Below are 23,855 nucleotides of genomic sequence, written 5' to 3'. Positions count from 1 at the left end.
TTTCCTTACACTGGTCATAATACAATTATATTTATTTTAATATTGTAATTTTATTTAAAGGGAAGATCAGTTAATGTAAATTGAAATTAGTGCAAATATTCTACATCATTCCTTCAGCGAAACTAACAATTTCTTTTTGCTTTTTAAAACTATTTAAATTTTGAACTATATCCTACATGTTTACATTTTAAATAATAATATTAAATAACAGTAGTGAAAAAGAAATTTTTAAACTTGCTTTTCTATCAGTGAGTTTAACAGTCGAAGTATTTACATCATTTATTTCCCTCTCATTAGCCTCTGCATTCTTGGATTCACCGTCACCTTTTGAAATACGTGAGAACTTTAGAAAAAGAGCAGAGAAGGCCTGTGAAATCGATGGGGATCAGCTGACATGGATGCTAAGTGTAAGAGAACAGAATTTTCATGGAATAATACCTGCCTTTAAGTTTTAATGAGCTATGAGCAAGGCTCAATTCTCTCTCCCAAGGTCAGAACAGCAAGTCTAATCAGTATGACGCAGCACAATTCTCACCAGATAGCCAGGCTGCCCGCTGCAATGTCTCTACGTGTACTTTGCAAACTAAAGAAGCTTGGAGACATCATGTTGTCACTTCTTTTGGTCTTCCACATAAAGGTGATGACAATAATAGCACTGTGATTTAAGCTTATCATGCTTAATTTTAAGGTTTGATCCACCACAGGTGAGCGTGAAGGCAGCTCAGTATTTCAGCTGGGGAACTTTTCTAACAGATACGGTGAGTTAATTCCAGTCAGTGGAATCTAACATGCATCCAATCAATTCTTGGTTCCTAAGGACTCTCAAATCAACACACTTCTTCATATTTTTTATTATTGCCACCTTAGTCTAAGGACTAATCATCTCCCACTTGAACCAATAATATCATTGAGTAATTGCATTCTCTACCTGTAGTCTATTTGCAGTCTAATCTTTCATTCATAATGTTCCCAGATCAGTCTTGCTGACATGGCTCTTCGTAGTCATTACCCTCCTGAGCAAAAAATTTAAATGGCTTTTTAGTGCCTCTTAAATTTGCATGTATGTAGTTCAGGATATGATATGCATAAAGCCTTCTACAGACTCTTTCTGTGAACAACTATATGGAAACTGAATCCTCAAACTGTAAAAAGATTTACTTTTATAAAAATATGTAATAAGATTTAATTCTTTAAATACTTAAAAATTCAGTTCTATTCAAATAATTTTTATATAATTTTTATGTTCATTAGTAGTTATTTTATTTTGCATTTTGATTTTAAAATGTACTTTAGATATTTTACAAAAAAAATTTACAAAAATTTGAAAAAATTTACTTTTCAATTTTTTTCATTTACTTTTCATTTACATTTCAATAAATATATATTCAAATTTTCTATACTCTAATTCAATTAAATATTTTAATCCTTAATATAATTATTAAAAGTAAAATGCAAATTATGTGAAAATCTTTATTATAGCAAGATAGTGATTTTGCTAAAATGGAGGTCAGAAAAATTTTATGAATAAACATATAATAATTTATGAATTACATGTGTTTTTGTATTACACTTCCAAACATCCCAAGCCTTTCAGCAGAATATACAGACTCATAAAAATTAAATTCAGTCATCTTTGATATGTTTGCTGCTTTTAGCCACGTGTAGGTATATTTATCAAGTGAAGAGAAAGGAACACATTTAACAGTTTATAAACTTGATTTACATAAAATATTTAGATATGTGGTATGTGGACCTCCATGCCCTAAGCCCCACAAATATTAGAAAGAGACCTGCTGTGAGTAATGTGTAGTCACTGAGGCCAACTTTTAATATTTTTCTGTAGTTATTAAAAATATTCTATTACATTTCAGACATAAATGGTATGCAGAATAATATAATGAACAGCTATATACTCACCAGCCTGCTTAAGATTTGAGACGGTATCAGTAATCTGGTGTCACTGTACACCCCTCTCCAACAACATTCACTCCCATCCCTTCCAAAGGTAAGCACTATCCTGAGGGTTTTTTTTCCATATATATATATATATATATATATATATATGTTTATTGGAGTATAATTGCTTTACAATGGTGTGTTAGTTTCTGCTATATAACGAAGTTATTCACCATACGTATACATATATCCCCATATCCCCTCCCTCTTGCATCTATCTCCCACCCTCCTTATCCCACCCACACCTCTAGGTGGATACAAAGCACGGAGCTGATCTCACTGTGCTATACGGCTGCTTCCCACTAGCTATCTATTTTATATTTGGTACTGTATATATGTTCATGCTACTCTCTCACTTTGTCCCAGTTTACCCTTCCCCCTCCTCGTGTCCTCAAGTCCATTCTCTACATCTGTGTCTTTATTCCTGTCTGGCCTCGAGGTTCTTCAGAACCATTTTTTTTTCTTTTTTTTAGATCCCATATATATGAGTTAGCATACGATATTTGTTTTTCTCTTTCTGACTTACTTCACTCCATATGACAGTCTCTAGGTCCCTCCATCTCACTACAAATAACTCAATTTCATTTCTTTTCATGGCTGAGTAATATTCCATTGTATATATGTGCCACATCTTTTTTATCCATTCATCTGTCGATGGACACTTAGGTTGTTTCCATGTGCTGGCTATTATAAACAGAGCTGCAATGAATTTGTAGGAAATGACCCTTTTTGAATTATGGTTTTATTAGGGTATATGCCCATAGTGGTATTGCTGGGTCATATAGTAGCTCTATTTTTAGTTTTTTAAGGAATCTCCGTACTGTTCTCCTTAGTGGCTGTATCAATTTACATTCCCACCAACAGGGCAAGAGGGTTCCCTTTGCTCCACACCCTCTCCAGCATTTATTGTTTGTAGATTTCTTCATGATGGCCATTATGACTGGTGTGAAGTTATACCTCATTGTAATTTTGATATGCATTTCTCTAATGATTAGTGATGTTCAGCATCCTTTCATGTGTTTGTTGGCCATCTGTATATCTTCTTTGAAGAAATGTCTATTTAGGTCGTTTGCCCATTTTTGGATTGGGTTGTTTGTTTTTATCACATTGAGCTGCATGAGCTGCTTGTATATTATGGAGATTAACTCTTTGTCAGTTGCTTTGTTTGCAAATATTTTCTACCATTCTGAGGGTTGTCTTTTCGTCTTGTTTATGGTTTCCTTTGCTGTGCAATACCTTGTAAGTTTCATTAGGTCCCACTTGTTTATTTTTGTTTTTATTTCCATTTTCTAGGAGGTGGGTCAAAAAGGATCTTGCTGTGATTTATGTCATAGAGTGTTCTGCCTATGGTTTCCTCTAAGAGTTTTATAGTGTCTGGCCTTATTTTAAGGTTTTTAATCTATTTTGTGTTTATTTTTATGTATGGTATTAGGAAGTGTTCTTTTATTCTTTTACATGTAGCTGTCCAGTTTTCCCAGCACCACTTATTTAAGAGGCTGTCTTTTCTCCACTGTATATTTTTCCATCCTTTATCAAAGATAAGAGGACTGTATGTGTGTGGGTTTATCTCTGGGCTTTCCATCCTGTTCCATTGATCTATATTTCTGTTTCTGTGCCAGTACCATACTGTCTTGATTACTGTAGCTTTGCAGTATAGTCTGAAGTCAGAGAGCCTGATTCCTCCAGCTCCATTTTTCTTTCCAAGATTGCTTTGGCTATTCAGGATCTTTTGTGTTTCCATATAAATTGTGAAGTTTTTTGTTCTAGCTCTGTGAAAAATGCCATCAGTAGTTTGATAGGGATTGCACTGAATGTGTAGATTGCTTTGGGTAGTACAGTCATTTTCACAATGTTGATTCTTCCAATCCAAGAACATGGTATATTTCACTGTCTGTTTGTATTACCTTTAATTTCTTTCATCAGTGTCTTATAGTTTTCTGCATACAGGTCTTTTGTCTCCTTAGGTAGGTTTATTCCTAGGTATTTTATTCTTTTTGTTGCAATGGTAAATGGGAGTGTTTCCTTAATTTCTCTTTCAGATTTTTCATCATTAGTGTATAGGAATGCAAGAGATTTCTGTGCATTAATTGTGTATCCTGCTACTTTAACAAATTCAGTGATTAGTCCTAGTAGTTTTCTGGTAGCATCTTTAGGATCCTCTATGTATAGTATAATGTCATCCGCAAACAGTGACAGTTTTACTTCTTCTTTTCTGATTTGGATTCGTTTTATTCCTTTTTCTTCTTTGACTGCTATGGCTAAAACTTCCAAAACTATGTTGAATAACAGCGGTGAGAGTGGGCAACCTTGTCTTGTTCCTGATCTTAGTGGAAATGGTTTCACTTTTTCACCATTGAGAACAATGTTGTCTGTGGGTTTGTCATATATGGCCTTTATTATGTTGAGGTAAGTTCCCTCTATGCCTACTTTCTGGAGGGTTTTATCATAAATAGGTGTTGAATATTGTTGAAAGCTTTTTCTGCCTCTATAGAGATGATCATATGGTTTTTCTCCTTCAATTTTTTATTGTGTGTGGTTTATCACATTGATTTGCATATATTGAAGAATCCTTGCATTCCTGGGATAAATCCCACTTTATCATGGTGTATGATCCTTTCATTATGCTGCTGGATTCTGTTTGCTAGTATTTTGTTGAGGATTTTTGCATCTATGTTCATCAGTGATATTGGCCTGTAGTTTTCTTTTTTTGTGACATCTTTGGTATTGGTATCAGGGTTATGGTGGCCTCACAGAATGAGTTCGGGAGTGTTCCTCCCTCTGCTATATTTTGGAAGAGTTTGAGAAGGATAGGTGTTAGCTATTCTCTAAATGTTTGATAGAATTCACCTGTGAAGCCATCTGGTCCTGAGGTTTTGCTTGTTGGAAGATTTTTAATCACAGTTTCAGTTTCAGTGCTTATGAGTGATCTGTTCATATTTTCTATTTCTTCCTGGTTCAGTCTTGGAAGGTTGTGCTTTTCTAAGAATTTGTCCATTTCTTCCAGGTTTTCCATTTTATTGGCATATAGTTGCTTGTAGTAATCTCTCATGATCCTTTGATTTCTGCTTGTCAGTTGTTACTTCTTTTTCATTTCTAATTCTGTTGATTTGAGTCTTCTCCCTTTTTTGCTTGATGACTCTGGCTAATGGTTTATCAATTTTGTTTATGTTCTCAAAGAACCAGCTTTCACTTTTATTGATATTTTCTATCATTTCCTTCATTTCTTTTTCATTTATTTCTGATCTGATATTTATGTTTTCTTTCCTTCTTCTAAGTTTGGGGTTCTTTTTAATTCTTTCTCTAATTGCTTTAGGTGTAAAGGTAGGTTGTTTATTTGAGACTTTTCTTGTTTCTTGAGGTAGGACTGTATTGCTATAAACTTCCGTCTTAGAAATGCTTTTGCTGCAGGTTTTGGATCATCATGTTTTGGGTCGTCGTGTTTTCATTGTCATATTTTTCTAGGTATTTTTTCATTTCCACTTTGATTTCTTCCATGATCTCTTGGTTATTTAGTAGTTTATTGTTTAGCCCCCATGTGTTTGTTATTTTTTTTTTTTTTGCAGTACGCGAGCCTCTCGCTGTTGTGGCCTCTCCCGTTGCGGAGCACAGGTTCCGGACGCGCAGGCCCAGAGGCCATGGCTCACGGGCCCAGCCGCTCCGTGGCATGTGGGATCTTCCCGGACCCGGGCACGAAGCCGTGTCCCCTGCATCGGCAGGCGGACTCACAACCACTGCGCCACCAGGGAAGCCCGTGTTTGTATTTTTTACAGTTTTTTTTCCTGTAATTGATATCTAGTCTCATAATATTGTGGTCGGAAAAGATACTTGATAGCATTTCAATTTTCTTAAATTTACCAAGGCTTGATTTGTGACCCAAGATATGGTCTATGCTGGAGAATGTTCCATGAGCACTTGAGAAGAAAGTGTATTCTGTTGTTTTTGGATGGAATGTCATATAAATATCAATTAAGTCCATCTTGTTTAATGTGTCATTCAAAGCTTGTGTTTCCTTATTTATTTTCATTTTCGATGATCTGTCCATTGGTGAAAGTGGGGTGTTAAAGTCCCCTACTATGATTGTGTTACTGTCGATTTCCCCTTTTATGGCTGTTAGCATTTGCCTTATGTGTTGAGGTGCTCCTATGTTGGTGCATAAATATTTACAATTGTTGTATCTTCTTCTTGTATTGATCCCTTGATCATTATGTAGTGTCCTTCTTTGTCCCTTGTAATAGTCTTTATTTTAAAGTCTATTTTGTCTTATATGAGAATTGCTACTCCAGCTTTCTTTTGATTTCCATTTGTATGGAATATCTTTTTCCATCCCCTCAGTTTCAGTCTGTATGTGTCCCTAGGTCTGAAGTGGGTCTCTTGTAGACAGCATATATATGGGTCTTGTTTTTGTATCCATTCAGCCAGTCTATGTCTTTTGGTTGGAGCATTTAATCCATTTACATTTAAGGTAATTATCGATATGTATGTTCCTATTACCATTTTCTTAATTCTTTTGGGTTTGTTATTATAGGTCTTTTCCTTCTCTTGCATTTCCTGCCTGGAGAAGTTCCTTAAGCATTTGTTGTAAAGCTGGTTTGGTGGTGCTGAATTCTCTTAGCTTTTGCTTGTCTGTAAAAGTTTTAATTTCTCCATCAAATCTGAATGAGATCCTTGCTGGGTAGAGTAATCTTAGTTGTAGGTTTTTCCCTTTCATCACTTTATATATGTCCTGCCACTCCCTTCTGGCTTGCAGAGTTTCTGCTTAAAGATCAGCTATTAACCTTATGGGGATTCCCTTGTATGTTATTTGTTGTTTTTCCCTTGCTGCTTTTAATATTTTTTCTTTGTATTTAATTTTTGATAGTTTGATTAGTACGTGTTGTGGTGTGTTTCTCCTTGGAATTATCCTGTGTGGGACTCTCTGCGTTCCCTGGACTTGATTAACTATTTCCTTTCCCATATTAGGGAACTTTTCAACTATAATCTCTTCAAATATTTTCTCAATTCCTTTCTTTTTCTTTTCTTCTTCTGGGACCCCTATAGTTCGAATTTTGGTGCATTCAATGTTGTCCCAGACATCTCTGAGACTTTTCTCAATTCTTTTCATTCTTTTTTCTTTATTCTGCTCTGCAGTAGTTATTTCCACTATTTTATCTTCCAGGTCACTTATCTATTCTTCTGCCTCAATTATTCTGCTATCGTTTCCCTCTAGAGAATTTTATATTTCATTTATTGTGTTGTTCATCATTGTTTGAACTTTACTTCTTATAGGTCCTTGTTAAACGTTTCTTCTATTTTCTCCATTCTATTTCCAAGATTTTGGATCATCTTTACTATCATTACTCTGAATTCTTTTTCAGGTAGACTGCCTATTTCCTGTTCATTTGTTTGGTCTGGTGGGTTTTTACCTTGCTCCTTCATCTGCTGCATATTTCTCTGTCTTCTCATTTTGCTTAACTTACTGTGTTTGGGGTGCCCTGTTCACAGGCTGCAGTTCTGTAGTTCCCGTTGTTTTTGGTGTCTGCCCCCCGTGGGTGAGGTTGGTTCAATGGGCTGTGTAGGCTTCCTAGTGGAGGGGACTGTTGCCTGTGTTCTGGTGGATGAGGCTGGATCTTGTCTTTCTGGTAGGAAGGACCACATCCAGTGCTGTGTTTTGGGGTGTCTGTGACATTATGAGTTTAGGCAGTCTCTCTGCTAATGGGTGGGGTTGTGTTCCTGTGTTGCTAGTTGTTTGACATGGGTTGCCCATCACTGGAGCTTGCTGGTCATTGAGTGGAGCTGGGTCTTAGTATTGCGATGGAGATCTTTGGGAGTTGGTGGCCCAATGTCCTGAACTCTGCTCTCTCACCTCAGAGGCTCAGGACTGACAACCAGCTGGAGCACCATGACCCTGTCAGCCACATGGCTTCAGTCACTGCTCTGCAGCTTCAACTTCAATAAGTAATTTCCAATATTTTCCTTCAAATTCATCTTCTATAACATAAGAGGTATTATCTTATCTTGAGGATCTTTTTATTTTTTTCCAGAAATGAAGAGGACACTTTACAAACTTAATCAACCCGAAGCAACTCACTGCTCCACACGCCAGCAGGCAAGGCCTCGAGTTGGAACTGGAAGCCACTACCAGCCCTATCCTGAGTTTTTTATTGCTATTTTAAATATCAAGTTCTTTAAAAGTGTGTTTTCTGTTTGTTGATGAGGTCTAGGCCTGTTTGATCACTGTATGTGATTGCTCTTATACTAATAAACTTGCAGAACTGTCTTAGTAATTCTGCAGATGCTTCTTCCATTTTCTTTTTTTATTATTAATTAATTTATTTATTTTTGGCTGCTTTGCGTTTTGGTTGCTGCACGCGGGCTTTCTGTAGTTGCAGCAAGCAGGTGCTACTCTTCGTTGCAGTGTGCGGGTTTCTCATTGCGGTGGATTCTCTTGTTGTGGACCACAGGCTTTAGATGCACAGGCTTCAGTAGTTGTGGCAGGCAGGCTTAGTAGTTGTGCCTCATGGGTTATAGAGAGCAGGCTCAGTAATTTTGACACACTGGCTTAGTTGCTGCACAGCATGTGGGATCTTCCCGGACCAAGGATCCAACCTGTGTCCCATGCATTGGCAGGCGGATTCTTAACCACTGCTCCACCAGGGAAGTCTGCTTCTTAGATTTTCTAATTAGACAATAACATACTTGACAAAAGAAAAAAAGAAACTCTGGAATTTTCCTTTCCTATTGCCACATCTCTTATTTCTTTCTTGCCTTAATGTGCACGGGCAATGACCTTTGGCACAATGTTGAACAGAAGTGGTAAGAGAACCTTCTTGTTTTGTCTGATTTAAAAGGGAAAGCTTCTTGTCTTGTCTGATTTAAAAGGGAAAGCTTCTAACATTTCTTCATTAAGTATGATAAGTGTTGTAGGCTGATGATATTGTTTTAAGAAGTGGAATGATGTGATCAGAATTCTTTTCAGAAAAATTCTTAGTGATAGGAGGATGAGTTGGAGCAGAAATACCTAGGAATCATGTTACAGGAATCAATGTTTTTCAGTGAAAAAACCATGGGGCCTGTGATGCCCTATCCACAGAACACACCACATGGTTCTAATTCTGACCACTGAAATAAAGAACTGCATTTTCACTTGCTTGATTCACCAAGTTAGAAAAATTTGAACATAACACAAACCCACATGGGTCTTCCAATGGATAATATCTAAAACTGTGGTTACTGTGATTCATTACAGGCTCCATTACACAGAAAAAAGTCATCCAAGTCACTGACAATCAAACTGATCTTTTAATTCTCTTGCAAGTTTTCTTTTTCAGGAAAACAAAACAAAACAAAACCAATAAGATGCTGACACAAAGCAAAGTCATTTTTTGGATTACCCAAAAAAGCTTTAGGAAAATTAAAAATTTCTAAAGAAAGTCATCTCCCAGAAGCTCAGTCGAAATACGAAGTCATTTCCATAGTTTTGTGCTTGCATATTATGAGGAGTAGAGCCCAATTACTCAGTAAATATTTCATAAGTAAATATCTATTTAAATGAGGAAATTCAATCTCATACCTTGAATCACTGTATATTCAATAGCTCATTTTTTCTCCTTGTATTGTCTAGGCTAGGCAGTAGAAGATTTTCCTTCTCTTTTGGGCTTCTTATATCTTCCATTTTATTTTTCTATGTAGACATGTGATGTAGACACTGATTATGTCTTATAAATAATACAATAAGGATTTCAATCCCACTTAAAAAAATTTGAGAACTTATAAAATTGCTAAATTAATAATACTGAATATATTTCACTAAATCTTGTTTCCTGACCCACTGTCAGTAAATATAACATTTCTGGTGTAATGGACATGCTTAGTTCTAAACTAAATGGCCCAAACGAACAGTATCTGCCATAGCAATGAAGTGTAATGACAATTCTGCTGACATCTCTCCTATCTGAAAATGAAATCATGCGGAAAATGATTTCTACACTAGCAGAATAATTAAGACAGAAACAAAATTTGATTTGGTAGAAATGGAAGCTTAGTTTGTCTCTGTGTTCTCTAGTTGATATTATGTTTCCATGCTCTTTTTAAAAAATCTTATATATTTTTTGATGTTCTAACTGTATTGTAATTAGAGCCAACCAATAGCGATGCTAAACCTTAGGTACTTTTGTGGTTTCTTGTTTCCTTTTCTTTTTTTCATTTTCTTTGTTTTGAATATTGCTCCAGAGGTTGGGCTCTTTTCTGAGACTTAACTATCTTTGGATATACAGATATTTTAATTATTATGGCATTTCTTTCCATTGCCTTTGGCCTTTTTATGAAATGCATGCCTTTTTCTACACCAGCCAAATAAGAATTATACCTGAGTAAAACATATGGGGTTGCTAGGTTCTGGCGCTGTTTAAAGGAATTGTGAAAAACAGTTGAAGGAAAACCCCAAGGTAAGGTTTTATGATTTTAGGAACCAAGGGACTTTTGTCACAAATATTTTTCTATAAATAGAGCTTGCTTTAGTTCCTAACAAAATTTTTAATGAACAAAAGCATGTACCACAAGGAAACAAGAAAATACAATCAATTAAAGTCCAAGTAACATGTTTTAGAGAAAGTGTGAACAGAACACTTTCCTTGGATCCTGTCAACATAGTCTAATGACCTTTTTCTTTATTTGAAAATGGCTAATTTTAAGTAAAAGTTATTCTAGCTGCTGAAGAGAATTTACACAAGGAAAATACTACAGTTCAACAATACATAAAATGAAATGTCAATTCATTCTCATATGTCCACAAGATTATTCTGCACTGTATAAACAGAGTGTTTTCAATGCAGCTGAAACATATTAACCACTCCAGGCATAAACCACTTCATTCACAAAACATGCAGCATCCAGAGTGTTTTATGCAATACAAGATTGCACCAAATAGTTATTATTTTCACAATTTCAGAACACTGTTCTGCCAAATCCTCCCAGAAGATTTCATAGGTTTTTCTTATGAGTTTTCAGTACACAAATGTCTATTCCTCTAAGAGGCTCTGACTTACACCTCTACTTAAGACTGCTGTGTTGGTTCTGCCCTATTATTTGTCTGCCTCCTTGCAGGTAGGCCTTATATACCTCAGTCACTGTTGTATCTATTGACCATCTTATGATCTTCCTAGGCATCAGGGCATCTCTTGATGACAGTGGTCAAAGGACTGGGAATACTCACAGGCTTAGTGCACTTCTTATTATCCACAACTTGAATCTCTGTCCTTATACTCTCTGAAGCTTTTAAACATCTCCCCAAATTCCATTCCAACTCAACCCTTTGTCAGTTGGTCTCAAAAATGTCATAATTTCGCTTCCCTTTCTCTTCCGTTCAGACTCCTTCTGTCTCCAAGAATCTTGTTTTGCTACCCTAGTTAATCTCATAGTGTATTTCTTTTTTACCAAAAATGTATAACATAGGGAGAAAATTCAAAACAGGCATGACTAATAAACCTCTTTGAAAGTTCACTTCCCACACATTACCTAATCTAGCACCATCTTTGTAGTTAACACAATCCTCATCTCTCCTGATCCACTCCGCCCATTGGAATCCCGGCCAAAATCAATTTGGATAATTGGTAGATGCTCAAAATGTGTCCTGAAGACATAAATGAAAGGCCTGCATGATATGAACTCATAAAGCTTACTTTTGCTCTCCTTGACTTTTTCAGTACTTTTTTAAAAAGTAAAAAATGTTTTGAACCTCACTAAGTTCAAAAGGAATTCTATGGAATTTTAATCTTAATTTCAATGCTTTCTTATAGATCATCATTTTCAGATCATTAGCTCATTTAATTAACAAACAATATTTCTAATACTCATTTATTTGAAAACTATCATCTATTAGGCATATTTCCTTCAAGAAAACATTCTAGGGGTCTAGTATTTTATTTAATTAGGCATCTATGAAGTAAGAGATTAGGTTAGCTCTTTTCCAAATGATTTGGAACTAAAAAGAATTCATATTTAGTACAACTCCCAGTTTCCACTCTCAGACAGAGGCAGTATATCATGCATAGTTTCTGCACCAAATTGTTCAGTCCTGCTTCATGGTTCCTACACACAAATTGTTAACAAGGTGATACTAAGACCACAAACCTAAAAATCAAAATACTTTTATACAGTGTGGAAAGGTTATCCTCACCCTGAAATGTTGAAGCCAAAAGTTTTTTTTTTTCCCTTAATATACTTTGCTCAATAAAGTTAAAATAAATTATTTATTTTAAATACTAAAAACCTAGAATTTCTATTATGACATACATCAAATCATTATACAGCAAGCAGTGAACATATTTCTGTGGTTTGTGACTTAAAACTAAAATAAAAGAATAGAAAAAAATTCAAAGATAGGAAATGTACAAGATAAATGGAAGCCATGGAAAAGGTCGATCTGTGTTTTCACCAAAAGGAATGGACATCTATGAGATCATTTCCAATATAAGTAATTAAATAAATATTTATAATAAATGGAAGAAAGAACTGCTGCCTGCACTTTTAATTTATGAAGAGTCTGCTAATCTGAAATATTTAAGAATCACTATTTGAAAATTCACAGCTATGGAAGATGGTGGAGTAGAAGGACATGAGCTCACTTCCTCTTGCAAGAACACCAGAATTACAACTAACTGCTGAACAATCATCAACAGGAAGACACTGGAACTCACCAAAAAAGAGACCACACATCAAAAGACAAAGGAGAAGCCACAGTGGGATGGTAGGAGGGGCAAAATCACAATAAAATCAAATCCTATAACGGCTGGGTGACCGACGCACAAACTAGAGAACAAATATACCACAGAACTCCACCCAGTGGAGTGAAGGTTCTGAGCCCCAAGTCAGACTTACCAACCTGGGGGTCTGGCAATGGAAGGAGGAATTCCCAGAAAATCAGACTTTGAAGGCTAGCGGAATTTGATTGCAGGCCTTTGACAGGACTGGGGGAAACAGAGACTCCAATCTTGGAGGGCACACACAAAGTAGTGTGTGCATCAGGACCCAGGGGAAGGAGCAGTGACCTCATAGGAGACTGAACCAGACCTAACTGCTAGTGTTGGAGGGTCTTCTGCAGAGGTGGGGTGTGCCTGTGGCTCACCACAGGGACAAGGACACTGGCAGCAAAAGTTGTGGGAAGGACTCCTTGGTATGAGCCTTCCCAGAATCCACCATCAGCACCAAAAAAGAGCTGTAGCCTCCAGTGGTGGGTCACCTCATGCCAAAACAACACGGAGGGAACTCAGTCCCACCCATCAGCAGACAAGAGGATTAAAGTTTTACTGACCTTTACCCACCAGAGCAACACCCAGCTCTACCCACCACCAGTCCCTCCCATCAGGAAGCCTGCACAAGCCTCTTAGATAGCCTCATCCACCAAAGGGCAGACAGCAGAAGCAAGAATAACTACAATTCTGCAGCCTGTGGAACAAAAACCACATTCACAGAAAGACAGACAAAATGAGAAGGCAGAGGACTATGTACCAGATGAAGGAACACGATAAAACCCCAGAAACACAACTAAATGAAGTGGAGAAAGGCAACCTTCCAGAAAAAGAATTCAGAATAATGATAGTGAAGATGATCCAGGACCTAAGAAAAACAATGGAGGCAAAGATCAAGAAGATGCAAGAAATATTTAACAGAGACAAAGAAGAATTAAAGAACAAACAGAGATGAACAAACAATAACTGAAATGATAAATACACTAGAAGGAATCAACAGCAGAATAACTGAGGCAGAAGAATGGATAAGTGACCTGGAAGACAGAATGGTGGAATTCACTGCCACAGAACAATAAAGAAAAAAGAATGAAAAGAAATGAAGACAGCCTAAGAGACCTCTGGGACAACATTAAACACAACAACATTCACATTATAGGGGTCTCAAAAGGAGAAGAGAGAGAGAAAGGACCCGAGAAAATATTTGAGGAGACTATAGTTGAAAACTTCCCTAACATGGGAAAGGAAATAGCCACCCAAGGCCAGGAAGCACAAAGAGTCCCAGGCGGGATAAAGCTAAGGAGAAAGTTGCCAAGACACATAGTAATCAAACTGAAAAAAATTAAAGACAAAGAAAAATTATGGAAAGCAACAAGGGAAAAATGACAAATAACATACAAAGGAACTCTCATAAGGTTAACAGCTGATTCCTCAGAAGAAACTCTACAAGCCCGAAGGGAGTGGCAGGACATATTTAAAGTGAGGAAAGGGAAGAAGCTACAACCAAGATTACTCTACGCGGCAAGGATCCCATTCAGATTCGATAGAGAAATCAAAAGCTTTACAGACAAGCAAAAGCTAAGAGAATTCAACACCACCAAACCAGCTCTACAACAAATGCTAAAGGAACTTCTCTAAGTGGGAAACACAAGAGATGAAAAGGACCTACAAAAACAAACCCATAACAATTAAGAAAATGGTAATAGGAACATACATATCAATAATTACCTTAAATGTAAATGGATTAAATGCTCCAACCAAAAGACACAGCCTCACTGAATGGGTACAAAAACAAGAGCCATATATATGCTGCCTACAAGAGACCCACTTCAGACCTAGGGACACATACGGACTAAAGTGAGGGGCTGGAAAAAGATATTCCATGCAAATATAAATCAAAAGAAAGCTGGAGTAGCAATACTCATACCAGATAAAATGGACTTTAAAATAAAGAATGTTATAAGACACAAGGAAGGGCACTACATAATGATCAAGGGATCAATCCAAGGAGAAGACATAACAGTTATAAATATATATGCACCGAACATAGGAGCACATCAATACATAAGGCAAATGCTAACAGCTATAAAAGAGGAAATCAGTGGTAACACAATAATAGTGGGGGACTCTAACACCTCACTTACACCAATGGGCAATCATCCAGAGAGAAAATTAGTCAGGAAATACAAGCTTTAAATGACACAACAGACCACATAGATTTAATTGATATTTATAGGATATTGCATCCAAAAACAGCAGATTACACTTTCTTCTCAAGTGCACATGGAACATTTTCTAGGATAGATCAGATCTTGGGTCACAAATCAAACCCTGGTAAATTTAAGAAAACTGAAATCATATCAGGCATCTTATCCAACCACAACACTATGAGATTAGAAATATATTACAGGGGAAAGAAATGTAAAAAACACAAACACATGGAGGATAAACAATGTGTTACTAAATAACCAGGGGATCACTGAAGAAATCAAAGAGGAAATCAAAAATTACCTAGAGACAAATGACAACAAAAACGCGATGATCCAAAACCTATAGGATGCAGCCAAAGCAGTTCTAAGACAGAAGTTTATAGCAATATAATCCTACCTCAAGAAACAAGAAAAATCTCAAATAAACAAACTAACTTTATACCTAAAGGAACTAGAGAAAGAATAACAAACAAAACCCAAAGTTAGTAGAAGGAAGGAAATCATAAAGATCAGAGCAGAAATAAATGAAATAGAAACAAAGAAAACAATAGCAAAGATCAAAACAACTAAAAGCTGGTTCTTTGAGAAAATAAACAAAATTGCTAAACCTTTACCCAGACTCATCAAGAAGAAGAGGGAGAGGACTCAAATCAATAAAGTTAGAAATGAAAAAGGAGAGTTACAATGGACACCGCAGAAATACAAAGCATCCTAAGAGACTACTACAAGCAACTCTATGCCAATAAAATGAACAACCTGGAAGAAATGGACAAATTCTTAAAAAGGTATAAACTTGGAAGACTGAACCAGGAAGATACAAAATATGAACAGACCAATCACCAGTAAAGAAATTGAAACCGTGATAAAATCTTTCAACAAACAAAAGTCCAGGACCAGATGGCTTCACAGGTGAATTCTATCATTTAGAGAAGAGCTAACACCCATCCTTCTCAAGCTCTTCCAAAAAATTGCAGACAAAGGAACACTCCCAAACTCATTCTACAAGGCCAGCATCACCCTGATACCAAAACCAGACAAAGATAATATAAAAAGAGAAAATTGTAGATCAATAGCAGTGATGAATATAGATGCAAAAATCCTCAACAAAATACTAGCAAACAGAATCCAACAACACATTAAAAGGATCATACACCACGATTAGGTGGGATTTATCCCAGGGATGCAAGGATTCTTCAATAGACACAAATCAATCAATGTGATACACCATATTAACAAATTGAAGGAAAAAAACATATGATCATCTCAATAGATGCAGAAGAATCTGTTGACAAAATTCAACACCCATTTATGATAAAAACTCTCCAGAAAGTAGGCATAGAGGGAACCTACCTCAACATAATAAAGTCCATATACAACAAACCCACAGCAAACATCATTCTCAATGGTCAAAAACTGAAAGTATTTCCTCTAAGGTCAGGAAGCTAGACAAGGATGTACACTCTCACCACTCTTATTCAACACAGTTTTAGAAGTCGTAGCCATGGCAATCAGAGAAGAAAAGGAAATAAAACGAATACAAATTGGAAAAGAAGAAGTAAAACTGTCACTGTTTGCAGATGACATGATACTATACATGGATAATCCTAAAGATGCCACCATAAAATTACTAGACCTAATCAATAAATCTGGTAAAGTTGCAGGATACAAAATTAATGCACAGAAATCTCTTGCATTCCTATATTCTAACAACAAAAGATCAGAAAGAGAAATTAAGGAAACAATCCCATTCACTATTACAACAAAAAGAATAAAATACCTAGGAATAAACCTACCTAAGGAAGTCAAAGACCTGTACTCAGAAAACTATAAGACACTGATGAAAGAACTCAAAGATGACACAAACAGATGGAGAGATATACCCTGTTCTTGGATTGGAAGAATCAATATTGTGAAAATGACTATACTACCCAAAGCAATCTGTAGATCCAATGCAATCCCTATCAAATTACCACTGGCAATTTTTACAGAACTAGAACAAAAGTCTTAAATTTTGAATGGAGATACAAAAGACCCCGAATAGCCAAAGCAGTCTTGAGGGAAAAAAAACGGAGCTGGAGGAATGAGACTCCCTGACTTCAGACTATACTGCAAAGCTACAGTAATCAAGGCAATATGGTACTGGCACAAAACCAGAAATATATATCAATGGAACAGGATAGAAAGCCCAGAGATAAACCCACGCACCTATGGTGAACTAATCTATGACAAAGGAGGCAAGGATATACAATGGAGAAAAGACAGTCTCTTCAATAAGTGGTGCTGGGAAAACTGGACAGCTACGTGTAAAAGAATGAAATTAAAACACTCCCTAATACCATACACAAAAATAAACTCAAAATGGATTAAACACCTAAATGTAAGAGCAGACACTATAAAACTCTTAGAGGAAAAGATAGGAAGAACACTCTTTGACATAAATCACAGTAAGATCTTTTTTGACCCATTCTAGAGTATATGGAAATAAAAAACAAAAAGAAACAAATGGGATCTAAGGAAACGTAAAAGCTTTTGCACAGCAAAAGAAACTATAAACAAGATGAAAAGACAACTCTCAGAACGGAAGAAAATATTTGTAAACAAATCAATTGACAAAGGATTAATCTCCAAAATATATAAACAGTTCATGCAGCACAATATTAAAAAAACAAACAACCCAATCCAAAAATGGGCAGAAGACCTAAATAAACATCTCTCCAAAGAACACATACAGATGGCCAAGAGGCATATGAAAAGCTGCTCAACATCCCTAATTACTAGAGAAATGCAACTCAAAACTACAATGAGGTATCACCTCACAGCAGTTAGTATGGGCATCATCAGAAAATCTACAAACAACAAATGCTGGAGAGGGTGTGGAGAAAAGGGAACCCTCTTGCACTGTTGGTGGGAATGTAAATTGATACAGCCACTATGGAGAACAGTATGGAGGTTCTTTAAAAACCTAAAAATATAATTACCATATGACCCAGCAATTCTACTACTGGGCATATGCCCAGAGAAAACCATAATTCAAAAAGACACAGGCACCCTAATGTTCTTTGCAGCACTATTTACAATAGCCAGGTCATGGAAACAACCTAAATGCCCACTGAAAGACGAATGGATACAGAAGATGTGGTACATATATACAATGGAATATTACTCAGCCATAAAGAGGAATGAAATTGGGTCATTTGTAGAGAGGTGTATGGGCCTAGAGACTGTCATACAGAGTGAAGTAAGTCAGAAAGAGAAAAACAAATATCATATATTAACGCATATATGTGGAATCTAGAAAAATCGTACAGATGAACCTGTTTGTAAGGCAGCAATAGAGACACAGATATAGAGAACAAACATATGGACACCAAGGGGGTGACAGTGTGGGGCAGGGTGGGATGAATTGGGAGATTGGGATTGACATGTATACACTGATGTGTATAAAATAGATAACTAATAAGAACCTGCTGTATAAAAAAATAAATACAATAAAATTCATTAAAAAAAGAAAGAAAATTCACTGCTATGTTCACACATATAGAAATATAAAATTTGACTTTTATGTGATTTCCTTTTATAGCAAGCAGAAAATTCATCAATATTCATTGTAATCAGTTACTTTTGGGTGCTGGCAAAGAACATGGCCACAATAGACATGTATTAATGTCATCTACGTGGAAGTACGGATGGTAAAGGGAAAGGCTAATGTCTTTCATAGAGCAAAAGAATTACTAACAGAAGTTCCTTCTGAATTTTCTAAGCGATCATCAGATATCTTTAATACACAATCCAGTGACATCAAGTAGTAATATGCACTGAAAAACACTTCTAGACAACAATCTTAAAGGATACTAACAAAATATATTTCTCAAACTAGAAATATGAGCTAAAGTCATACGTTAGTGATCCATATTATGATGCGATAGGACATTTTCTATCATTGTGCAATGATGATATATTCAAGAGGTTCGGCACAGAGATCTTCCATGGAGACAAATTCATAAACTTAGAAGTCATTTACTTTGCTCACCTTTATCTTATTTTTTTGACCAATTTGTTTTCTTCTGATTATAAGGTAATAAAAATTTGTTGCAGACCTTTAAGAATATAGCGAAGTACAAAGGTATAAAAAAGAATTGACCATAATCATAACAACTGGCACAATTAACATAATACTGTGTATTCTCTTCTTTATTTTCATGTATTCACCTAAAACAATATCATGAACATGATGTTATTAAAATTCTTCACAAATATAGATTTTTAACAACTGCATAATAGTTCATCCTCTGGAGGAAACATACTTTAATTGTAGTCCTATTTTAGGTTGCTGAGGATGTTCATTAAAACTTTTCTAGTGCTTCCCTGGTGGCGCAGTGGTGAAAGTCCGCCTGTCAATGCAGGGGACACGGGTTCGTGGCCCGGTCAGGGAAGATCCCACATGCCGCAGAGTGGCTAGGCCCATGAGCCATGGCTGATGGGCCTGCGTGTCCGGAGCCTGTGCTCCGCAAGGGGAGAGGCCAAAACAGTGATTGGCCCACGTACTGCAAAAAAAAACAAACTTTTCTATACACATAATCAAAAGATTTTATATATATATATATTTAATTATATTATTAAATTTTTAGTAAACATCCTCAGCAATGTAAAATAGGAGTACATTAAATAAATTATATATTTATATATGTGTGTGTGTGTGTGTGTATATATATATATATATATATAAAATATATGCTCATTTTACTAAATAATCATTTAAGATGAATTCAGAGGAGAGGAAATTCATCCTTTTATACATGAGGAAATGTAGACCCATACAGTTATGTGACTGATGAGGTCCAAAACTAAGGTTATCTAATTTTCTGTTTTACTCTATCCATGTTCATAAAGGAGTCTACTAGTTTATTTCCATAATGTCATCCTCTACAAGTTAAAAGCGCAGATGTTGGATCTCATTCTGTTGTGATGCATTCTATTACTGTAACTTAACATTGGTATCTTTAAATTCATAATCCATTATTCATCTTTCACTCATAAAACTCTTTAATTCCCTCTCCAGCCTACATATAGTGGCAATAAACCAAATCAGAAAAGCAAATTCAAATATTAATACATAGGAAATATTAAAACAAACTAGGAAAAAAAAAAGTAAGACATTCTTTTCTTATTTTTCACTAGATTACAAGTAAAAATCTATTCAAATATGGAAAAAGCTCCATTGTGATTACCCATAGGCAACAATTTAAAATAAACTGAGGAGATGCTATGATATAGTATAATTATAATTCAAAGAGTTAAAGCATATTAAACAGATTTGGATACAATTCTGAAGTTATTTGGGAGAGATATGAAGGGCTGATTTTTAGATAGGATGTTTACTTTCTCGAAAAGTGCATTCCCTGCTTCCAAGGGGAGAAGTGAATCAACAATCCAGAAAGCCTGAAACTGAACTGAACTTCCACAGACAATCTCCAAATATATTGATGGATAAGCCAAAAAATCCAACTGAGAATTATTGGAAAAATGTAACAACTTTCAAGTGTATATGCAGTGTAAGATTCAAGATTATTCTGGTTTTTTTAGAATTGTAAAACTTGAGTTTTTATTTCTGGGAATTATAAAAATATTAAAATAATTTAATTATTCAGATAACCATTAATTAATAAAAAATAAGAAATCTCTATACTCAAACATCACAACTTAGCTTTAAATAAAAATTGTAGGTCTTTAATTCAATTTTTTCCCCTCTGTCCTTGTAAAACTTATTTGGGAGCATCATTATTAATTATTTTTCCTAGTCATAAATGTTATTGGAACATAAAACATGAGAGCTCACTGTAAGGGTAAAAATATATGTACTAAAACTCATCAAATACAGTATGTTAGTATATGATGTGACAAATGTTTTCCTTCATCCTAGTACAGGTTCTTCATCTAATTTTGACAAGTAAAAACAATATGAATTAAGTGAATGGAAATTTATATTTAGTCCAACTTATGAACCAAAAGCCATTCTGCATCTATATATTTATATCCATTTTTTTATATCCATTTTTTTAAAAAAAAGAAAACAACCACTAAATTTCAAAATGGTTTTGTGTCTCCGACTCATATTACTGGTTCAAGTTAAAATTAATGAGTAGATTTCTTTTAAAAACTTGATGTAAACCAATGGCATTAAAGTCCTGCACAGAATGTATTTGTCAGTGTTTTGCATATCATAGTTTCTTACTGTAATAAACGCAATGAAATTGGCCTTCCCACATGGTTCTCACTTTTTATTTTTTTAAGATATAAGTGACAGAGGATATTTCCATACGTGATATATTTTCAACTTTCATGTGTCTACTTACACTTCAGTGGTTCATAATACTATTATTAAGTACACAGCAGGAAAGACAGCCCAGAAAGAACTACACAATAGATATGATACTGAAGGTTATGTGCAATTCCCAATATTCTGGCTATCAACCTTATCATTTTTCTCTCCCAAATAAGAAAGCATCTGGAATACGAGTGACTGACAATTATACAATTATATACATAAGATTGCACTAGCTTTATTTACTAATAAAGAAAAAGCAAACCAATCTCAAACTTTAGTACTTTATTATTAGTAATTATTTACCCCACACCCCACAACTAATAACAAAACAACAACATTTTTAACACTTCATTTCAGAGTCACTACCCTACCAATTAAAACCCAAACTAAAGTTAACATTTTAATGTGGACTTGGACAATATGCTACATTTAATAGATTTAATCTTATTGATTAGAGAGAAATAAAACTGCTTTTAGGTGATTTATTTTCACTTTCAAGTTGCTACTAAGCTTCTTCATGACAGTCACTTCTACTATACTCTCTAAGTGATCTACAACATTTCCAATCTGTTCATTCCATCTTTGATATACCCTACAACGATTAAATTGTATTTTTATAATAAGTACTACTCAAAAGCAAGAAAGACCTTAGATGTTTTTCTTATCATCACTGCAGCTAGAAAAAAGAAGTAGGGGTCATCACCTAAAGTTCCCTTCCACTTATGCACAACACTTATCCAACCTCAAGTCTCTTGCTATACTTTTAGCCAAAAGTGAGTCAAGTGACTGCTTCTCCTGTGACAATAATAGTGGTCCCTCATGATAGGTGAAGGAAATTGTTTTATAGAGACCACCAACATTTAGTTTTAGACAAAAGGATGTGGATAACTTTTTTGCAAACCTATCTAAAGGTGCTCAATGTTAACTTCTACATACATACAAGTATGGCTACATCTAGATGTAGGAAAATCTAATGGGTTGAAGATCCAAGTTTTTAAAGAGACATAGGTGACCAGAAATCAGGTGCAGTTTCCATTAACTAAAATATTCTTCACTTTATATAATGATTTGTTGCAGGGGTTCATAAATAGAGAATTTCTGTACGTATTCAAAAATGAAAAAAATTATAATATATGAATTTAGTCACATATTTTATGGAATGTAAACATGGTATAAGGAATATGGGCATTTCTGTTATAAATTAAAAGCTGAAAAATGTTAGTTACCAATATGATTTCTATTATACATGAGTTTTTAATTACTTAGAAAATTGATGTCTATAGGTCTTTTACACATTATTTCTGTTAAACACTAACTAAAAACATAAAGTACAAAGCATTTATGTGAGGAAAAAACAACCGTTGCCACTGGGATCAGGTAGTCAGCTGAAAGCATCTTTTGGCACTTTATTGAGTTGTCGAAGTTCTTTTCTAGATACACCCACACACACACACACACACACACACACACACACACACACACACACACCCATACCCATTGACAGCTTACATTATCTATATGATATTTAAAAGCAAATTTTCAAATATAAACTATTCCACTATAAAATTCACGACTACTCTTGGATGGGCTACCTGAGCAACCTGTGTGACATACTTTTGTTCCTACATTTGAAATCCAATCATAGCAGTAATAAGAAGACTTACCGGCCCAAACGAATTACTGTCAAAACTGTGTCCATGATGATCACCTTCAACCCAGATGTGACCACGGGGGACTTTGACATAGCGGTTTTTGTGTCCCATAGTTCTAGAAATAAACAGCATAACCATTGAGAAAAGATCAGAAAAGACAGAGATCAAACAGTTAAGCATACAAATTCAGGAAAGGTAAAAATACTACTGTAAAGATGCAACGGATTATTATAGGTTACATGTAAGGCTACTCTTGAATTTTCTTTTTAAATAAGATGTGGTTAAGACCCTGTAAACCTATCCACAGTATTTTTTTTCATGTTTCTGTAGGTAGGAATTTTGTGCTTAAACAAGATGCACTAGTACCAGATAATGGTTTGCTACTTAATTCATAATATCCTATGTTTTTATAAAACTCAATAAGCCCCAACAAAATGCAGATCTATTTTATTTCTGACATCTGCTTTTACCTCAATGGTCAACTTGGCCAGCTGCAATCTTCATTATTTTAGTCAAATAAACTTCTCAAACCAACTGAGAGAATTTTCATAACCTCTTAATACTTTAAAATTCAGAATATATAAGAAAAAAAAACCCTAGATGATCTCTTGTCAAATATAAGCTATCAAAGTCAACTGAAAATTTTTGGTTAGCACCATTCAATTTCATAAATAATTCTTTTTTTTTAAATTTTTGGCTGTGTTGGGTCTTCGTTGCTGTGTGAGGGCGTTCTCTAGCTGCAGTGAGCGGGGCTACTCTTTGTTGTGCTACGTCGGCTTCTCATTGTGGTGGCTTCTCTTGTTGCAGAACATGGGCTCTAGGTGCGCAGCGCTCAGTAGTCGTGGCTCGTGGGCTCTAGAGCGCAGGCTCAGTAGTTGTGACGCACAGGTTTAGTGGTTCCATGGCATGTGGGATCTTCCTGGACCAGGGATCGAACCCATATCCCTGCATTGGCAGGCATATTCTTAACCACTGCGCCACCAGGGAAATC

General features: G+C 35.5%; 1 protein-coding gene across 1 annotated transcript in view; it reads right to left on the bottom strand.

Annotated features, from left to right (window-relative positions):
- IMMP2L (inner mitochondrial membrane peptidase subunit 2) overlaps positions 1-23,855 on the bottom strand; it is a 909,618-nt gene that overhangs the window by 175,258 nt on the left and 710,505 nt on the right. The window contains exon 6 of the mRNA XM_060156019.1: positions 22,877-22,979. Coding sequence (XP_060012002.1) covers positions 22,877-22,979 — 103 coding nt within the window. The remainder of the gene's footprint in view (positions 1-22,876; positions 22,980-23,855) is intronic.

The sequence above is a fragment of the Lagenorhynchus albirostris genome, chromosome 8, assembly GCF_949774975.1.
Source record: "Lagenorhynchus albirostris chromosome 8, mLagAlb1.1, whole genome shotgun sequence".
Lineage (NCBI taxonomy): Eukaryota > Metazoa > Chordata > Mammalia > Artiodactyla > Delphinidae > Lagenorhynchus > Lagenorhynchus albirostris.
The sequence above is the reverse complement of the archived record's forward strand: the minus strand, read 5'-3'. Positions and strand labels throughout refer to the sequence as shown.